Genomic DNA, 18,904 nt, shown 5'->3' on the forward strand with positions numbered 1-18,904 from the left:
CACTGGGGCTCTCCACCTCAGGGCTTTGTCTAGCCATGGGCACACACTCAGCCAGATGTGCTAGAGTTAACGCCCTCAGAGGCAGCCCTCAGTGACAAACGGAGTTGGTGGGTAGATCTCCAGCCTCCGTGTGTCAGGTACTTTCTCTGTCATCTCCTGGAGCAGCCCCAGCAGAATTGAGCTCTAGCTGCCCACCATGACTACCTGGCCTGATAACACTTCCTTCCCCTCCCTGCCCTTACCGTCCCACTCCCCTAATGATATTTCTTGGGATCGCCTCCAAAACAAGTCAAATCCTTATTGCTGGGGCTGCATCTGGGGGAGTAATCTAAATCAAGGTGATGGCTTTTCTGAGTACTTCACTCAGACCTTGACAGAAGCAGCTGGCGTGGATTCGTGAGCAGTCTACCCGTCTGCTCACATGCAATGGAAATGATCTTAATTGGGTCTCCTTTAATTCAAGTTATGAAAACCCATCTTCAACTCATTTAAATGAAAAAGAAAATGGTATTGTTTTATGTAGCTGAAAAGGACCAGGTTGACCCTAGTTTAGGAACAGCTACCCATATCCAGCTACTGAAATAATGTCAAAGGGCTCTGTCGCTCCCTCTCTCCACTCGGCTTTTCAGTCACTCAAGAAGCTTTTACCAAGCACCTGTCTTGTGCCAGGCACCCTTCCTTTCTCTCATTTCTTTGATTCTCAGGCCACTAGAGGTGCCAGGCTTTCATCCTGCCAGCTTAGCAACCATGGGAAAAAGCAGTCTCAGGGCTGACTCTCATTGGCTCGGATCAGGTCCCTCCCCACCGCTGAGCCAATCACTGTGACTGTGGCTGACTAGGCTGCCTCCTGTGGCTACCTTTGTTGCTAGGGGGTGTGGCTAGACTTACTGACACCACAAGGACTGGGAGTGGAAGATGCCTTCTCCAGGGGAAAATTAGGTAGACTGAGGCAACAGATGCCTGTTACAGCTACAGGTGAGCACTTCATCATGTGCCAAGCTCATGGGCCCCAAAATGAGTCACAAGTGCTATAACTCACAGCAGAATGTGGCAGGTAGCCTAGGAATGGATAACATGTTGTGGATGTTCCGGAAAGAGGGACATTATTCCCCGCTCAGCCAATCAAGGAACACCTTCTGAAAAGGGGGCTTTGGCCCTAGACATTGACAGCCACCTGGCATAGAGGTCAGTTGTGTAAGACCTTGAACATCAGACCAAGGAGTTCAGATTCTAAATTTCTCAGACTAGAAAATAACTATGTCTTGATGCATTTGTTATGATTGAATGTGGCCAGCTTGGGAGAGCCAGCTGGGAAGGTCTGAGGGGCTGGCATTTCCTGTAAGCCTTGCCCATACCTGTAGAGGGGTGTCCCAGCCCAGCTGGCAGCAGCCCGTATGGCTGGAGGCTTTGTGCGCAGAGAGGCCAGGGAACAGTCAGGCTGGGACAGCCATGCTTCCCTTGGTATTGCCTTGTGCCCGCCCTGGAAGGAGCCACCCACCTAAACTAAGAATAGGAATTCCTGCCCAGCTGGCAGGAACGAATGCCGATTTCTCAAGGAGGGATGGGCCTGAAAACAAAGCGTAGCATGTGGGCTGGGCTCTACTTTGTGTTGATTTGCAAGGTCACTTGAGAGCCGCACCCACTCCGGGCATTCATTGATCCTGCCATTAGATCCAGGCGAGGTGGCCTGGCCAAGTCGCTCATTGAATCCCAAGATGGCAGCCTCCAGGGCTCCTCACCTGCCAGAGAGGTCCTGGGCTCTCAGCCTAGGGCACCTCTTACCCTCCAGGAAAGGTGACTGTTTCTCTCTTGTTTCCTTGACCATGGACTGAGATGGTGGCAGGTAGTGCTGGACTGAGATGCAGAGAAGCCAAGGGAGAGGGAAATAAGAAGGTCGCTGTGGCAGTTTTAGCCAGAATCCCCCACTCATGAGTATCTCTCTTCCAGGCAAGATCCTCTTCCGCAGAAGCCACATCCGGGATGTAGCTGTGAAGAGACTGAAGCCTATCGATGAATACTGCCGGGTAAGAGTGTGTCTGGGGATGGGGGAGGGGCTTGGGGAGGGCTTCAGGGCACGGGGAGGGGCCCATCTGCCTGAGTGTCCATCTGTGAAGAAAGGTTGCTCTACAGAACCCTCCTGAGGCCTGGTGTTTCCTGGCCAGAGGGGTGGGTACGGGATCACCCCGTAGCTGGGCCACCCTCTGGGACCCAAGGACCTCGGGTTCACAGCTAAGCTTCTGTGCCTGTCAGGACAAATCCATGTTTACAAAACACTGTTTTAAGTCACTTCCTCTGGGAAGTGAACTGAGCTTGGGAGCTAAGTCAAAGAGCCTCCTTCCAAAGGGCTGCTTGCTTCTCTATGTGAGATTTTGCTGGACATCAAGAACTGTATCTTTGAATTCCTGTTGGGATGTTGTTGGGATCAGTTCAATAGCATCAGCAGTACACATTTGTTTATTCACCTAAATCTTGGTAACTACAAATGTTCATATACACATCTTTACAGATGCAGGTGTTCACACAAACACACACACACATGCACATTAACACAGCCAGTGCCAAAGAGCAGGCAGGAGAAGGACAGCAGTGTCATGAGCCAGAGCCCACCTGTCTGTCTTTGATTAGAGCCCAGCGCTCCTGCAGTGAGCGTGAGTGGCTACCAGGGGATGAGCAGCCCTCAGTTTCCTTGGCACATGGCCTCTGGAGGGCCAGACTTCCCAGGTTGGAAGCCCTGACTAATTTCATGAACTTGGGCAAGTTACTGAACTTCCCTGAGCCTCTGTTTCCACATCCGTCCAATAGGGAGAAGAACACACAGGGTGCCTCCACACGGTGGTCAGGAGGATGGAATGAGCTGGCACATTGTAAGGGCAACAGCACAGTGTCTGGCTCAGAGGAAGCATTCAGCAGATGCTTTTGTTATTATTTTTACAAAGAGCAAACAATTTGTATTAAATAAACAAGCAAATGAAAACATTTTATTATTTTTTAATTTTATTTATTTATTTATTTAGATGGGGCAAAGTCTTGCTCTGCGGCCCAGGCTGGAGTGCGGTGGTGTCATCTCCACTCACTGTAACCTCTACCTCCTGGGTTCAAGCAATTCTCATGCCTCAGCCTTCCGAGTAACTGGGATTATAGGAGCGTGCCACCAGGCCTGGCTAATTTTTGTATTTTTATTAGAGACGTGGTTTTGCCGTGTTGGCCAGGCTGGTCTCAAACTCCTGGCCTCAAGTGATCTGCCCACCTTGGCCTCCCAAAGTGCCGGGATTATAGGCGTGAGCCACCGTGCTCAGCCATATTTTTAACACATTTTTTGAGAGAGGGTCTCGTTCTGTTGCCCAGGCTGGTGAAAAGGCTTTATTAAAAGCAAATAAAAAATAAAAACAAGCAAATAAAAAAGCAAACACGAAATAATTTAATGTTTCTACTGGGCACCATTGGCTTTAGTAGAGCTAGAATTTCGTAGTTAAATGAAACCCACTGTGGTTCCTGACTCAAAAATCTTGAGAAGATGTGGTATAATGTGTTATAATGCAGCAAATGAGGTATAAAATTTCACGAGTGCTGGTATTAGAGTATCAGAAGGAAAAGAGCTGGAGTCGAATCCCGGTGCCCACTTACTAGCTACGTGACCTTGGGCGAGCTGCTTTGCCTCTTTGAGCCCTAGTTTCCTCAGCTGTAAAATGAATATAGAAACACTATCTCACATGGGGACTGAGTAGGAAGAATGTATATCACAGTGTCCTCATACAGAGCTGTTGCAGGAAGACCACTGAAGGCCAGGAGTTCGAGACCAGCCTGGGCAGCATAGCAAGACCTCATCTCTCCAAAAAAAAAGTTTACGATTAGCCAGGTATGGTAGCACACACCTGTAGTTTAGGTGAGAGGACTGCTTGAGCCAGGAGGTCAAGGCTACGGTGAGCTATGATCATGCCACTGCACTCCAGCCTGGGTAACAGGGAACGATACTGTCCCTAAATAAATAAATAGATAAATAAATAAATAAATAAATATGTTTAAATAAGAACCAACATGCTAAATTTATTAACTGGTATTCCCAAGCCTATAGGAAGAAAAGACAATGTAGTCTCCATTAAACTGAAGTTTGAATTTCGTGACCGTCCACGTTATACTTGGGTCACATGTTCTGCCTTATTTTAAAAGGATGCCCCAATGCTGGATTCCCTTAAGCTAGAAACTTCTCTTCTTCAGACCAGTATTCATTTTTCTCTTTAACAGGCATTCACTGTTTCTGGTTAAATTGATGGCTGTAGCCTGAGCTTTTATTTCTCTTTATTCCTTTCTCAAGAAGTTAAGTAAATGGGCAAAGCTAATGGAGGAGGGGGCACTGGGCGGGAGGAAGGCTTTTCCTGCTGGGATTTATAGCTCCGATTAGCCAGCCCAAGGCATCTGCAGCTGGGCTCCATGGAAGTACTGTCTGTTGGAGCATCCGGAGGAGGAAGTGATAGCATCTTATCTCCCGGGATCAGGCTTTGAACAGGACTCCTGATTCAGAGGGGCTCTGGCGCTCCAGTGTGCCATGGGTAGCTGGGGGAGCCATTGAAGTGGGGTCTGCAAGAGGAGGGGCCTCCTAACCTCATTAGCACAGATGGAAACTGCCCAGAGCCAGACAAGGAACGGGGCCATGGGCCCACCAAGCAGACAGCCATCTATCTCACAGGCAGTGATTTACTCTGAGAATGGCGGGGGTGGGGCAGTACAGAGTGACCTTTAATTCTACGGAACTAGGAAGCTGGGATCTGTGGTCTGATTGTCTGAAAAACCCATTGACCTTGGAATGGTCTTTAGGGACAAGTCCACGGCCACTGCCACCCAGCTTTGCATTTCACAGCTTGTCTCCAGACAGGCCACTCAGCATCACTGCCGACCCCAGCCAGGTTCACAGCCAGTGCCGTGTGCAGTCCGCTCCACGGCCAGCCCTTCCCCTGTCTCTACCTGCCCTTGTCTACATACTGCCTGGAACCTCTGGAGTCTCTACTTACAGTGCCCTGCATAGCCCACCTGCTTGACTGGCCATCTTCCTTGGACCTGCTAGACAATGTGGGCTCAGAGTCTGGGGTTTGATAGGAATTCACATGCACCCAAAATTGTGCAGCTGCCTCTGCACACCGAGCAGCCGGCTCCCTGCAAGGACTCAGACATGGAAAGTCTGACCATGCAGTGGACCTCCCCAGACTTCGGGCTCCCTGCCCTTGCTGGCCAGCCAGTCCCACCACCTAATGGCGGTTTCACAGCCCAATCTCAGTGTTAATTTTTAACATATAAGCAGCAGATTGGATGGGAATCACGGAAAATTTACCACATGCCGACAGAGTGATCGTTTTATGTGGCACTTGAGGGTCAGGTGTCTATGAAGAGGGGTTCCAAAGGCATTTCTTTAACTTCATAAATTAATTTAAAGGACAACATGGTAATGCAGTTAATATTTAATGGTCTGGGACCTCAACAAGTTGGAAGACTTTCATCAGACTAACAAGAGTAAGCTCTACCATAGAGGCTTGGACTCACAATTTTTTAAGTGACTCTAGTTACCCCATTCCTAGGGGTGAAATACATGTTTGCAGTATTTGTCCAGGGGATAAAATAAATATTCTAGGGAGGGGTTCAGAGAAGAGTGTGAGAGAGTGTTCGAGAATGATCAACTCACCCTTTGACATGTTAATGACATTTATACAAGTCTCCACTTCCTGGTATTGGTACGACTAGAATTTTTTTGCTGCCCCAATAGCTGAGCTTGTTTCTATTATTCGTCTGTCTATGACACATTTGACTTCAGGGATCAATGGCTTTCTTTGTAGGCGGGAAGAGGGATTGGGTGCGGTCAGACTTAGGGGCAGGAAGTCTCAGCCCAACAAGAGGTCAGCACTGAAGGGTAAGGATCCCCTGACCCTCCCCTCTGCACCTCGCAGACCCATTCATTTTTATTCCCACTTCCCAGACTTGAAAACTGAGGCTATTGCATGGCAGTGGTTCCTAGTCCCAGGTGTTCTCCCTTCCACTGTGGGATTTTCCGCCACAGCCAATCATTGGAGCTCTCCCCTTGGGGAGAGTAACGTTGTTCTTGTGGTCCTTGTTCTGAAAGCAGACCTGGCCCAGGAGAGGCCTTGCCAATGGGGAGACTTAGGCAGAGGCCAAGGCTGATCTGTTCATGAGGGGCCTCCCAAGTGGCCTGGTGCTCTGGGGGAACCCAGGTAGTAGAATCTCACCATCTCCCTGACAGACCCAGGAGAAGGAGGAGTTTCTAGGCTGAGATAAAGCAGATCATGTCCCTTTTCTCCTTAAAGACCTTCAGAAGGCTGGGCACAGTGGCTCATGTCTGTAATCCCAGCACTTTGGGAGGTCAAGGTGGGCATATATATATATATATATATTTTTTTTTTTTTTGAGACGCAGTCTTGCTCTGTCGCCCAGGCTGAAGTGCATTGGCACAATCTCAGCTCATTGCAAGTGCTGCCTCCCGGGATTCACACCATTCTCCTGCCTCAGCCTCCCGAGTAGCTGGGACTACAGGTACCTGCCACCACGCCCAGCTACCCAGCTAATTTTTTTGTATTTTTAGTAGAGACGGGGTTTCACCACGTTAGCCAGGATGGTCTCGATCTCCTGACCTCATAATCCGCCCGCCTCGACCTCCCAAAGTGCTGGGATTACAGGTGTGAGCCACCGTGCCCGGCCAAGGTGGGCATATTGCTTGAGCCCAGGGGTTTGAGACCAGCCTGGGCAATATGGTGAAACCCCATCTCTACAAAAAATACTAAAAGTAGCTGGGCATGGTAGTGCATGCCTATAGTCCCAGCTATTGGGGAGGCTGAGGTGGGAGGGTCACTTGAGCCTGGGAGGCAGAGGCTGCAGTGAGCCATGATTGCACCACTGCACTCCAGCCTGGGCAACACAGTGAGACCCTATTTCAAAATAAAAACGGGCCTCCTTCAGAAGAGTCCCACTGCCCCTGAGAATATGTGAGCACCTCAGCCGGGCCCTCTGTGGGCTGGTTCCACGTGCTGCTGGGGCCTCAGCTCCTACCTCTCTCTTCCATACCCTGCAGTCCGGTTCAGCAGACACGAGGCCATCCTCAGCTAGCCAGGCCTCCGCCCCTGAGCCTGCGCTGGTCCCCTGCCTGGTTGCACATTCAGCTTCCACAGTGAACTCTTCCATAAGCCTCATGACTCCCCAGGAAAAGCTGATCACTCCTGCCATTCTGCCCCCAGAGGACTGCGCCCACCCCCACTCTGCGCATTTCTTCTCTGCGGGAGGGTGACTTCTGTGTGTCCGTCTTCTCCCAGACTGTGAGCTCCTTGAGGGCCACGTTTGTCATCTCTGTGTCTTCACTAATAAACAGGAAGCCCAGCCCTAAGGGAATGTCCAGCCAATGCCTGATGACAAGATGGAAAGATCACAAGTAGACAGAACTTCCTCAGAGAGTGACATATCCCCCAGGCCCTGATGTACTAAGATCCCTTGTGAAATGCCTTAAACTACTACCAAGAATTAGACACCATTTACATTTCAAGGGGAGTCACTGCTCAGATCCGTCAAAAAGAAAACGCATGTGTTTTGAATACTCTGATTTCAGAAGTTCAGTGAAACCCCAGCTTTCTAGATGGTGACCTAGAAAAAACAGTCCAGGCAGGTTAGAGGCAGCCCCAGAGGTGGGGCTGTAAAGACACAGGTGGGAGGCCAAAGGGGCAGGATGCCAGCCCCCTTGTGCCACACCTCCAACTCCACCCAGAGCGGCCGGGCTTTTACCCATAAGATTTCCAGGGATTAGAAACTGATGCTTTAAAAAAAAAATAAATAAATAAAATTAGTGTGCAGGAAGAAGCATTAAAAAAAAAAAAAAAAACAAGAAAATAAACTGATGCTGCCGAAAAGAGAGAAGCAATCGAGCTGTGTAAAGAGTGGACTCCCGTGGTGTTTTGCCAAATGCAGAGCTTTGCTGTGTGTCCTGATGCAGGCATTACCCAGAGTGGTGGGCTCTGTGGAGGATGACCGTTTCAAAGCAGCCGGTCTGAGCACAGTCTGCCTGGGCCCCCTCCTGTGCCACTTGTATGTGCCAAGACCAGACTTATGCCCACCGTATCTGAGTGGAGGTCTCAGAGACACACAACGCAGCCACCCTCTCCCTTGTCTACACCTGCACCATTGGCCATGATGACACTCGGTGCTAAGTGGTAGCTCATGTCATGGCCCCCAGAAAATGGTCTTGAGGGGTAGGAGCTGGAGACTGTAGGACAGTTTAGGACTAGAAAAGGGGAAGCTGGCAGGGTTAACTGATGACAAAACCTGAATGGCTCTTCAGCACCTCGTTACTAGTTCCCCCTGACCCAGGTACCCACTACCCCAGCCCTTTTCTGCGTGCCATTTCTGTAGATCTGCTCTTGGCCAGCTCACTGACCCCTGGTTTACAGAATGGCAGGGTTGGAGGGGACTGAGGCCAGCTCAGCTGATATCCTCCAGGGACCTGCATAGTTCCAGCAGCCCCGCAGGGCAATGCTTCCTGCCACTTGCCCCAGAACCTGAGGGCTAGAAAGTCATGCTCATTTCAGCCCTTCTCCAACCTGAAGCCTTCAGAACCCTCTGAGCTCACCTGAGCTCTATTAAAAAGTCTCAATCAGATTGATTGATAGATCAGACAAATGAATTCACTGCTGATGGTGCTGTTTAGTTAGAGCTGTTAACAGTTAGAGCTGGAAGAAACTTCAAAATGTCTCAAACCTGGATTTGCCTCAGCTGTGTTCCACAGGGTGTCACTAGGAGTTGCTTGGAAAATCAGCACCACGGTCAAATAACTGTGGGTAACGCTAGAGGCAGGAGGGAGTGGATCAGGGCATAGGCTCTGGACTCAGCCTGATTCAAAATTTTGCTACTTATGGCCGGACGCCGTGGCTCATGCCTGTAATCCCAACACTTTGGGAGGCTGAGGCAGGTGGATCGCTTGAGGTCAGGAGTTCGAGACCAGCCTAGCCAACTTGGTGAAACCCTGTCTCTACCAAAAATACAAAAAATTAGCCTGGCATGGTGGCTCATGCCTGTAAATCCCACCTACTTGGGAGGCTTGGACAGGAGAATTGCTTGAACCCGGGAAGCAGAGGTTGCAGTGAGCTGAGATCACGCCATTGCACTCTAGCCTGGGTGACAGAGTGAGACTTGGTCTCAAAAAAAAAAAAAAAAAAAAGCTTTGCTACTTACTAGCTGTGAGGCCTATGGAATTATGTAACCTCTCTGTGCTTTAGTTTCTTCTTCTGTAAAACTAAAATCATGGTCATATTGTCCTCTTAAGAGTTGAAGTGCTGATTAAATGACACAGTCCTACAGGATGTTGTTAGTAGTAGTAAATGCTGGCCTGTGCAAAGCTCTACAGGTTTCTTTCCTGCAGGACTTCTCAGAGGCTTTGTGATGGTAACAAACATGGTAATACCCAAGGCCAAGATGGGGGGACCCTCAAGGCAGATTTCACCTGTGCCGACAGAGCTCATTTCACCTCATCAGGGAGTCCTTCCATGAGACATACTTCAGGATTCCATTTTATCTTGGAAGAAATGACAACCAGAGAGGTGAAGTGAGCTGCCTAAGGTCACACAGCAAGTATATAACTGCAGAACCGGAACTGGAATCGACTCCTGTCTCCCATTCCAGTGCTCTTTCGAGTGTGCATCACTGCTTTCTCCTAAGGAATGATGATGGCAGCGATGACACTAATGTTATCACGGCTCACATTTACTGAGTGTACTCTTCACCAGCCACTGTGCTAGGCTTCTCGTATTCATCTCACTTAACTTCCTAACAGCTAGGTAGGTGCCACATCGCATCCCAGAGCTCAGAGAGGGCAGGTAATGCATCCAGCCTCACACAGCCCATAAATGGCAGAGCCAGGACCCAAACCCGCATCTGCCTGCAGCCCTGAGGTCCTGAGGCTCTGAGGCCCTGACTTTACCATCACATGGCATACATCATGAATGTCTCATGGCAGAATTTTAGACCTAAGCTGGGGTTGCTAACCCTGATATGCCTGTTATCTGGCCCCTACCCTGCTGTTCTCAGAATGGCTGGGCTTGGGGGTGCCCTGGCCCTGGCCATCACCAGCCCAGGCTGCGGGGACTCACTGCTCAGCACCACCCTCTCCTGCCAAATGATTTTGGCCAGAGCTGAGCTTTGGCAGTAGCTCTGATGGAAGCTGCTCTGGGCTGAGAGCCTCTTGTCAGCCTGAAATCAGGACGAGCCCTCCACACGGCTCCCCTCAAGGCTCCCTATTAAATAAAGATGCCACGGTTGTTCCACCAAAAGGCCTCTTTGTCTGAGGCCCTCATGGCCCACGCGTCCTCTGCCTCCAGAATGTGGGTCTCTGTCGGCATGAAGAGCCCCTCTGTTCCCTGCCAGGGCTGGGTGAGCCGTGGCCGGCCAGGGTCTGCGCTTAGGGTGGATGGCAGCACAGTGAGCTGGGAGGGCACTAGCGCTCTGGGCGGCTGAAACCCTCCCTCTCCCACTCTGTGTCCCTCCCTCTCCCTTTCAGGGTGGTCACCCGGCAATGACTGTCTGCACACAGCTGGGATTCCTGGTAATAGTTTCCTCCTGCCTTCTGCCCATCCCGACCCTATTGGTGCTCCCTCCTGAGGCCCCCTGTCCTCCCTGAATTTCTCTCCCTCCCTCTCACTCCCTGTCTGTCTCTCTCCTTCGTCAGTTTTTCAGTTCCTTTTCCTTCTCCCTTCCCAAGGAGAACACAGCATAGACAGTGTGCGTTAAATGAGAACTTGAACACTCTGGGGGCATGCTCCACCCATCTGACCTTCACAGCTTGGGGCTTGGATTCTGCCCCTCTCTTCACTTATGGCTTCACCCCCAGCAGCCTCAGTATCCCCATCATACGTGGAAGCAATGATGTCTACCTCCAGGACAAAATGGGGTGACTTGTCATTCGATTTGCTGTCTCTCATCCCTGTAAAACCAGGCACAGCCCCATATGCAGCACACACTGCAAAGCCCTCACTGTTTGGTGGATGACTGGTGGAGTCAAGGGGCCAAGGGCAGGGCCTGACACGTAGCTGCTTATTTAATGTTAATTTTCCTTTTCTGTTTCTTGCCTGTTGATGGAGATGTGTTATGTTAGAGACCCTTGGAAAGCCGTGAACCCTGAAAGGAATGACTGGGAGTTACATCATGCTGTCTTATCTGCTATGGTCTGGTCTTGTCTCATCTTGCCCGGGTGTGGGTTTGGCATCGAGAAGGGCCCATCTTGATAGGTTGCCTGGTGCTAGATGGCACACTTGCGTTGTTATCTAACCAGCTCAGAGAATAACTAAACCATTACTCTCCTCTTCCTCCATATTATCGTTCTATGGATGCAACCTAAGATTATATGTGGGTTTTTTGCCCCACTGTCATGTCCCCTGGCTACTGGATACTGGGCTCATAGACACGGAAACCTTCACTACCTTATCCATTTTTCATTCATTCATTTCTTTAAACAAGTATTAATCAAGTGCCTGCTCTGTCAGGTACTCTACTAGGATCTGGGGACACAGAAGTCAACCGAACAGATTAAAATCCCTGCCTGCAGGGAGCTTACCTTCCAGTGAGTCTTCCCCACCCTCCACAGGTGCCTGTGGGCAGGCCACATGGGCTCCCTGCACCTCCGTCTCCTCACCTGTAGTATGGGGATGGGAATTGTGCCCTCATGAGGATTTCCTGGAACGACACTCACAGACTCACTGTACTTGGCCCAGGAGCCGCTGGATCCAGGCGTTGCATCTGAAGCTGGTCGTGGTGTGTGAGGTTTCGGGAGGCAGGGGCATGGGACAGGGTCGTGTCTTACACACCGGGGGACTTCTCATCAGGAGTGTCTCACAAGCCCTGTGTTTGTTGACTCCTCCAGTCCTGGGTTTTTCTGTCTTCTCCTGGCTCTAGCCCTTGTCTCCCTGTCCCCCGTCCCTTAGCCCTGCTTTGGCAGTGTTCTCTCCTGTCTGTTTGGACCAAGGGATCCTTCCTTGCCCCAGCATTTCTCCCCATACTAAATTGAGGGGCCCAGAAAGCGGGGCTATACCTGGCCTCACCCTACACCCCCAACCCCTCCATATCAGACCTGGCCAGGTCAGGGTCCTGCGTGCTGGTGTGCAGCATGAACTCTGACTACCTTCTTTTTACTTGATTGTATTGTATTTTTTTATTTATTTTTTTGAGACAGAGTCTTTCTCTGTCACCCAGGCTGGGGTGCAGTGGCGCGATCTCCGCTCACTGCAACCTCCGCCTCCTGGGTTCAAGTGATTACCCTGCCTCAGCCTCCCGAGTAGCTGGCATTACAGGCACCCTCCACCACACCCGGTTAATTTTTGTATTTTTAGTAGAGACAGGGTTTCTCCATGTTGGACAGGCTGGTCTCCAACTCCTGACCTCAAGTGATCTGCCCACCTCGGCCTCCCAAAGTGCTGGGATTACTGGCGTGAGCCACCGTGCCCGGCCTAACTCTGACTACCTCCTGACCTAGTGCATCACTTTCCAGCTGCAGACTCTCCTCATGCCTGGATGACAAGCACGCAGCTGGCCCACACACTTGCCATGACTACTGTTTCCCATAGAATGCCCACTGCTCCTCTCTGCTTATCCAAACCCTGCAAACTCCACTAGCCATGCACATGCCCACTCTTCTAAGAAACCTTTCCACGCTCTTCAGTTTACATTGTTTCTCCAGGCATCCTCAGCTTGGCCTGAAACAAGGCCCTGCTAGTCATGCCCCAGCCCACCTCCTATGGCCCTTCTCCCTTGCTCTGGGCCCTCAGGCCACACTGGCCTTCATTCATCTCCTGTAACCAACATGCTTGATCGCTCTACCTCCACCTTGACCAGTTAATTCTTACCCATCCTTCAGAACTTAGCTTTAAAGAGTCCTTCCTGAAACACTGGCTCCCCATCTTCCACATCTTCTTGGGTTCTATCAGACTCCATCATAGTGCTGTGTTGTCCTTGGCAGCAATTATCAACTTGTCATGAAATAATTAATTTTGTGGTCAGTGTTTAGGGAGTGTGAATGCCTGGTGCAGCTGGAGCGTGGCTAGTGGGAGACAAGGCTGGGAGGACATGACCTTGGACTGTTGGGTTAGGGATCTTGGACTTACTCTGTGTGCAGAAGGGAATTCCCTCAGGGTTCCAGCAGAATGACTAGCTCCTGAGGACCCTAAGACCCAGGGTTCTAGGGTTCAGGGTTCAGTGGTCTTTTTTTTTTTTTTTTTTTTTTTTGAGACGGAGTCTCACTCTGTCACCCAGGCTGGAGTGCAGTGGCCGGATCTCAGCTCACTGCAAGCTCCGCCTCCCAGGTTTACGCCATTCTCCTGCCTCAGCCTCCTGAGTAGCTGGGACCACAGGCGCCCACAACCTCGCCCGGCTAGTTTTTTGTATTTTTTTTTTTAGTAGAGACGGGGTTTCACTGTGTTAGCCAGGATGGTCTCGATCTCCTGATCTCGTGATCCGCCCTTCTCAGCCTCCCAAAGTGCTGGGATTACAGGTTTGAGCCACCACGCCCAGCCTTTTTTTTAAGCTGGTTGACTGGCTGGTTGGACGGTTGGTTGGTTGGTTGGTTGACTGGATGGTTGATGGGTAGGTTGATTGGATAACTGGTTAGAGTTTTTTTGTTGTTGTCTTGTTGGTTTGTTGATTAATTGGCTGGTTGGTTAGTCAGTTAGTTGGCTGGCTAGTTAGTTTAGAGAAATGGATAGAAGGAAGGAAGGGAGGGAGGGAGGGAGGGAAGAAGGGAGAAGGAAGGAAGGAAGGAAGGAAGGAAGGAAGGAAGGAAGGAAGGAAGGAAGGAAGGAAGGAAGTTAGGAAGTAATTAAGTTTGGTTGTTTCATTCGTTATTTGATTGGTTGATTTGTTGATTAGTTTTCTGGGTGGACAGGTGGGTGGCTGGTTGACCATGTCTTCCATGGCACAGTTCTTGATCCTCTCTGTCACTGTTGGTGCAAGGTGACACTGTCTTGGTTTCCCTGTTCCCAAGTTCATCACACCTAATGCCCTTTCTTCCTGTCTTTCCACAGGCACTTGTCCGGCTGCCCCCACACATTTCACAGTGTGACGAAGTCTTTCGGTTCTTTGAGGCTCGACCCGAGGATGTCAACCCTCCAAAAGAGTAAGTAATAGCTCAGGCCTCTCCCATGTGCTAGGGAGGCGTGGGCTAAAGCGGTGGTCAGCCCGGGGAGGCTGAGGCTGTGGGAACACAAGCAGAAGGAGAGCTAGCAGGGCCAGCCGAGCTAAAGAACAGTGGTCCAAAGGAATGGGGGACATTATTCCCCAGGTTCCTAGTGTCAGAGCCCACTCTTCATTTTCCTTTACCCCAGGGCTGCAAAGTGAGAGTGTCTCTGCATTTGTGGAGCAGATTTTCCTACAAACTCTTTCTGATTCACAGGATTATTACAAGGAGCAGATGAGATAACAGAAAATATAATGGACATGCCATTGAGACTGCTCAGGGCTAGCACAGTCCTTGCTCTTTGCTGTTACGGCTGCAGAGCTCCCAGCGCACACTGCCCAGGCTGGAAACTCACCTGCCGAATAACAGCAGTCCTGAGCTGCTCCCACAGAATTTACCCAGTGTCTTTTATGTATAGCATTTTATGATAGGCATTATCATATTCAATAGTCCTATTTACAGAGGAGGAAACCATGGCTTGGTGAGGTCAGGTGCTTTTCCCCCAAAGTCATGCAGATGGTTTGACAGGAGACAGGCCAAGACCTGAACCTAAGTCTATAGTTCCTCGTGGCCCAGTGCTGGCTAATGTTTCCATGTTTGGAGAGAAGCGGGGAACCATGCAGGTCTTTTTTCTCTCTGAAACTGAGATGCTCTGGGCTGGTGGTCGAGATGGCCCACCCAACCATGCTGGTTTCTCACACACAAGATCCAACTCCATCCAGATGGCCATGCTCTCTTGCTCAGAGCGTTCTGCTCACCTACAGTCCCCAGCATAGGTTCTCATTGGAGAGAAAAATCCAGTTCCCACCTAGGAGCTGGTGGGCAGAAGGCAAGGAGGGGTGTTGGGTAAGAGAGAGGGTTGGGGAGAGGATTTAAGGGGATGATGATGAATCACCTCACTCCATGGCTATCCCCTGGAAGTTTAAAGTACCAGATGGGTGAGAGAGAGGCAGATGGGGTGGCTACGACAGAGGGAAAGGAGAGAGTAGGACACAGAAACTCTCTGGGCCAGGTGGGGAGAGGCAGGTGGAAATTGGTGATGGGGAGGAGAAAGCCTGAAGATGAGGGTGAGCATTGCATGGCTCTGGGGGTGCCATTCACGCTGCACTTTCTGTGAATGTGCCCATGAGGTTGAAGAGTATGTGGCCTGCACACCCACACATGGCAGTCCTGCCTAAAGGGACCCTTCTCTCTTCATGCTTGCTAAAAGACTAATAGCCTGAAATGGCCTGGGCATTTTGAGGGAGAAAAATGCAGCTCCGAGGCCCACCTGGCCTAGCAAAGGCCATCTTCATTGATGGCTGCCTCAGGCAAGAAGCAAGCACTGTGAACCATCAGGAGCTTATCAGTAACTTGGTTCACAGTGTGAAGCAGTGGAAAGCCACAAGGTATAGGATGCAAGGTCTTGAGTTCACATCCCAGTTCTGCTGCTACTAGCTGTGTGACGTCCAGGCAGATCCCTCGTAACTTCCCCAAGCTTCTCTGTGGTCCCTAGTGGCTCAGTGCTGGCCGAAGTTTCTACATTTAGAGAGAAACGGGGGTGAATCTTAAATTCAGCTGATTAAAAAAAAAAAAAGATGCCGGGCACAGTGGCTCACACCTGTAATCCCGGCACTTTGGGAGGCCGAGGCAGGTGGATTTCTTGAGCCCGAGAGTTCAAGACCAGCCCTGGCAACATAGCGAGACCTTGTCTCTACAAAAAATAACATTTTAAAATTTAACAAGAAAGAAAGAATAGTGAGAAATAGGGAACCATCTGTAAAAAGGGAATAGTGATGAAACCTTGTTCTTGCTACCTCCAAGGGTTATCCATGAAACTCAGATGATGAGACGTAGGAGAGGTTTGCACCAGGGCTTGTATATTCTTTTTTTTTTTTTTTTTTTTTTTTTTTTTGAGACAGAGTCTCGCTCTGTCGCCCAGGCTGGAGTGCAGTGGAGTGATCTCGGTTCACTGCAACCTTCACCTCCCCAGGTTCAAGCAATTCCCTTACTTCAGCCTCCCTAGTAGCTGGGATTACAGGCACATGCCACCACACCCAGCTAATCTTTGTATTTTTAGTAGAGACAGGGTTTCACCATGTTGGCCAGGTTGGTCTCGAACTCCTAAGTTTAAGTGATCTGCCTGCCTCAGCCTCCTAAAGTGCTGGGATTACAAGCATAAGCAACTGCGCCTGGCCAGGGCTTGTATATTCTTATCCCCACTTTACAGATTAGAAAACAGGAGCTCACAGCTAGAGCGGGAATTTGAACCCAGAACTTCCAGATTGCAGGCAGAAGCCCACACTCTTCTGTTTCTCCTGCCTGCTTCCCTGGTTTGGGACTGTGGCCCTGAAGCTCCTCAGTTTCTCCTTTCTGTCCCCGCCTCTCTGCGCTCCTGCCCCTTCCTTCTTTATCCTTGCCTTGCCTCAGGGCAAGGGAAGGCTCTGAGCCTGGCAGCAGTATCCCTGGGTCCTCACCTGACCCTGCCCGTGCCCAGCTGTGATGTTCTCTCCAAGCCTCTCATTCTCTGTCCTTGCATGGGGAGAGAGGAGATGCTCCTCCCTAGGTGGGTGGCTGTTGGAATCCCCTGTGATCGTGTGCCCCGCCATGAGGGAAAAGGATCAGGATCATTGATGGTGGAGGCAGCAAGTGTATCGCCACAAAAGCAGCTGACCCCGCCTGTGATCCATGCCTCCAAACCTGCTCTTTGCCAGTCAGCTGAATCCATCGGCCTCACTTCATTCATGGCATTAAGTTAGCCTTTTGCCCACCTCTAGGAGGCCCTTGAGGAACAGTGGAAACCAGGCTCAGCGAGACTCTTGGCTGTTGGTGAGGCAGCGGGCCATGGCTTTGTGGGGTCAGGCTCTGGGGTCAGGCCCTGCCACTTAAGGCTCGGTGATCTTCGGCCATTTGCTCAACGTCTCTGCATTGCTGTCTCCCGGAAACGAGATAATGCAGAACTCATGAGCTCAAGAGGGTTTACTCAAATAACCTGGCCAAGTGCTACTGTTGCACAGGAAGTGCTCCACACCTGTGTTCATAGAAGGCTGGGGAACAGAATGGAATGTCTGCACGCTCCGCCCCTGCCTCGCTTTTGCAGGGAGGGGCTGTGAAGCATTTGGCTGATCCACCACCAGGCCAGCAGGGGTTATCTGCCTCTTTCTTGAGGTGGTATTGGCTGCGTGGGCCAGTTCACCACTGGTCTGGCAAGTTATGGGCCTGGGAACAGGAATGCCTCCAGCCCCAGGACAGGTCTGAGGCTCAGGAAGTGAGCTCAGCTGTGGCCAGGCAGTTCTGAGGGGCCTCCCCTCCCCCGGCCTGGCCCGTCTCTGCTCCGCCTCCAGGACCCACCAAGACAGACCTGTGTTCCACTGCAGAGTGTGCCTGTCACAAAAGAGCCAGACTCTGCCCGTGACCCTCGGCTGACAGGCTGCCGATGTGTGAGCCTAGTGCCTGCAACTCCTCCCACTCCAGCTGCTTGGACCTTCCCAGGCCACTGTGCGCCTCCCTTCCCTCCAGACTAGAACATAAACACAGGATCGAGTAACAGCATATTTTGACTCTGGGGCGACTGTGGAGTGGCTTATCAAATTATCAAAGCCGGTGGATTTAATTGGAATTTTGCAGATAACCCCTGGCTTCTTTCAAGTGTGCTGCTGCAGGGTCCATTGAGAATTCATGGGGACTGGGGCGGGGGAACGTCTTCCCTTTCCATCTTCCAGAGAAGACAAGGTCTGTCACAGCCCAGACTCAGTGGGGGAGGTGGGCAACAGGCCCAAGCGCCTCGGCTTTGATCCCAGGCCACTCGCTGGCTTCTGCAGGCGGAAAGCCAGGCCCGTCTCCAGTCGGCTAGTGGTTGCTCTTCCAGACCACTGGCCCTGCACAGAAAGGATGTTCTTCATGGACACCTTTGATGAGCTTGGCACAGAGCAGCCATGGTGGTTTTGCCTCCTCACGCGGCACCCCCAGGAAGGTTAATGGGATTTGTGCCCTTATGAAAGAGGCTCCAGCAAGGCCCTTGCCCCTTCCATTATGTGAGGACACAGCATTGCCCCTTCTGCCATGGGAGGACACAGCCAGAGTGCACCATCTGTGGGGAACCAGGCTTCACTGGACACCAGATCTGCTGACGCCTTGATCTTGGACTTTCCAGCCTCCAGAACTGTGAGCAATAAATTTCTGTTGTTAAGAAATTACCTAGTGTGACCGGGCGTGGTGGCTCAGACCTGTAATCCCAGCACTTTGGAAGGCCAAGGCGGGTGGATCACCTGAGGTCAAGACTTTGAGATCAGCCTGGCCAACATGGCAAAACCCCGTTTCTGCTAAAAATATAAAAATCAGCCAGGCGTGGTGGCACGTGCCTGTAATCCCAGCTACTCGGGAGGCTGAGACAGGAGAATAGCTTGAACCCAGAAGGCAGAGGTTGCGGTGAGCTGAGATTGGGTGACAGAGCAAGACTCCATCTCAAAAAAAAAAAAAAAAGCGAATGAAATGACCTAGTGTAAGGTACTTTGCTATAACAGCCTGAACGGACTAAGACACTTGCTGTTTTTACTCTTGGTCACTGCCACGGAAACACAGGCTTCAGGAGAGTGTGAACTTGTCTTTGTTCTGTTCACAGAACAAAGCTGTATCCCCAGCACCCAGAACACTGCCTGTCCCAGAGCAGGGTCTCAGAGGGTCTCTGTTGAGTAAATGATTGTTGTCATTCAGTCCTCACTGTGGTCT

The 18,904-nt window shown here is 50.8% G+C and overlaps 1 protein-coding gene across 2 annotated transcripts in view; it reads left to right on the plus strand.

Annotated features, from left to right (window-relative positions):
• SH3PXD2A (SH3 and PX domains 2A) overlaps nucleotides 1-18,904 on the plus strand; it is a 259,572-nt gene that overhangs the window by 117,844 nt on the left and 122,824 nt on the right. For both annotated transcript variants that reach the window (XM_023206561.2, XM_023206560.2), the window contains exons 4-5: nucleotides 1,948-2,024; nucleotides 14,046-14,137. In XM_023206561.2, coding sequence (XP_023062329.1) covers nucleotides 1,948-2,024; nucleotides 14,046-14,137 — 169 coding nt within the window. The remainder of the gene's footprint in view (nucleotides 1-1,947; nucleotides 2,025-14,045; nucleotides 14,138-18,904) is intronic.

Source organism: Piliocolobus tephrosceles, chromosome 9, assembly GCF_002776525.5.
Source record: "Piliocolobus tephrosceles isolate RC106 chromosome 9, ASM277652v3, whole genome shotgun sequence".
Taxonomy (NCBI): Eukaryota; Metazoa; Chordata; class Mammalia; order Primates; family Cercopithecidae; genus Piliocolobus; species Piliocolobus tephrosceles.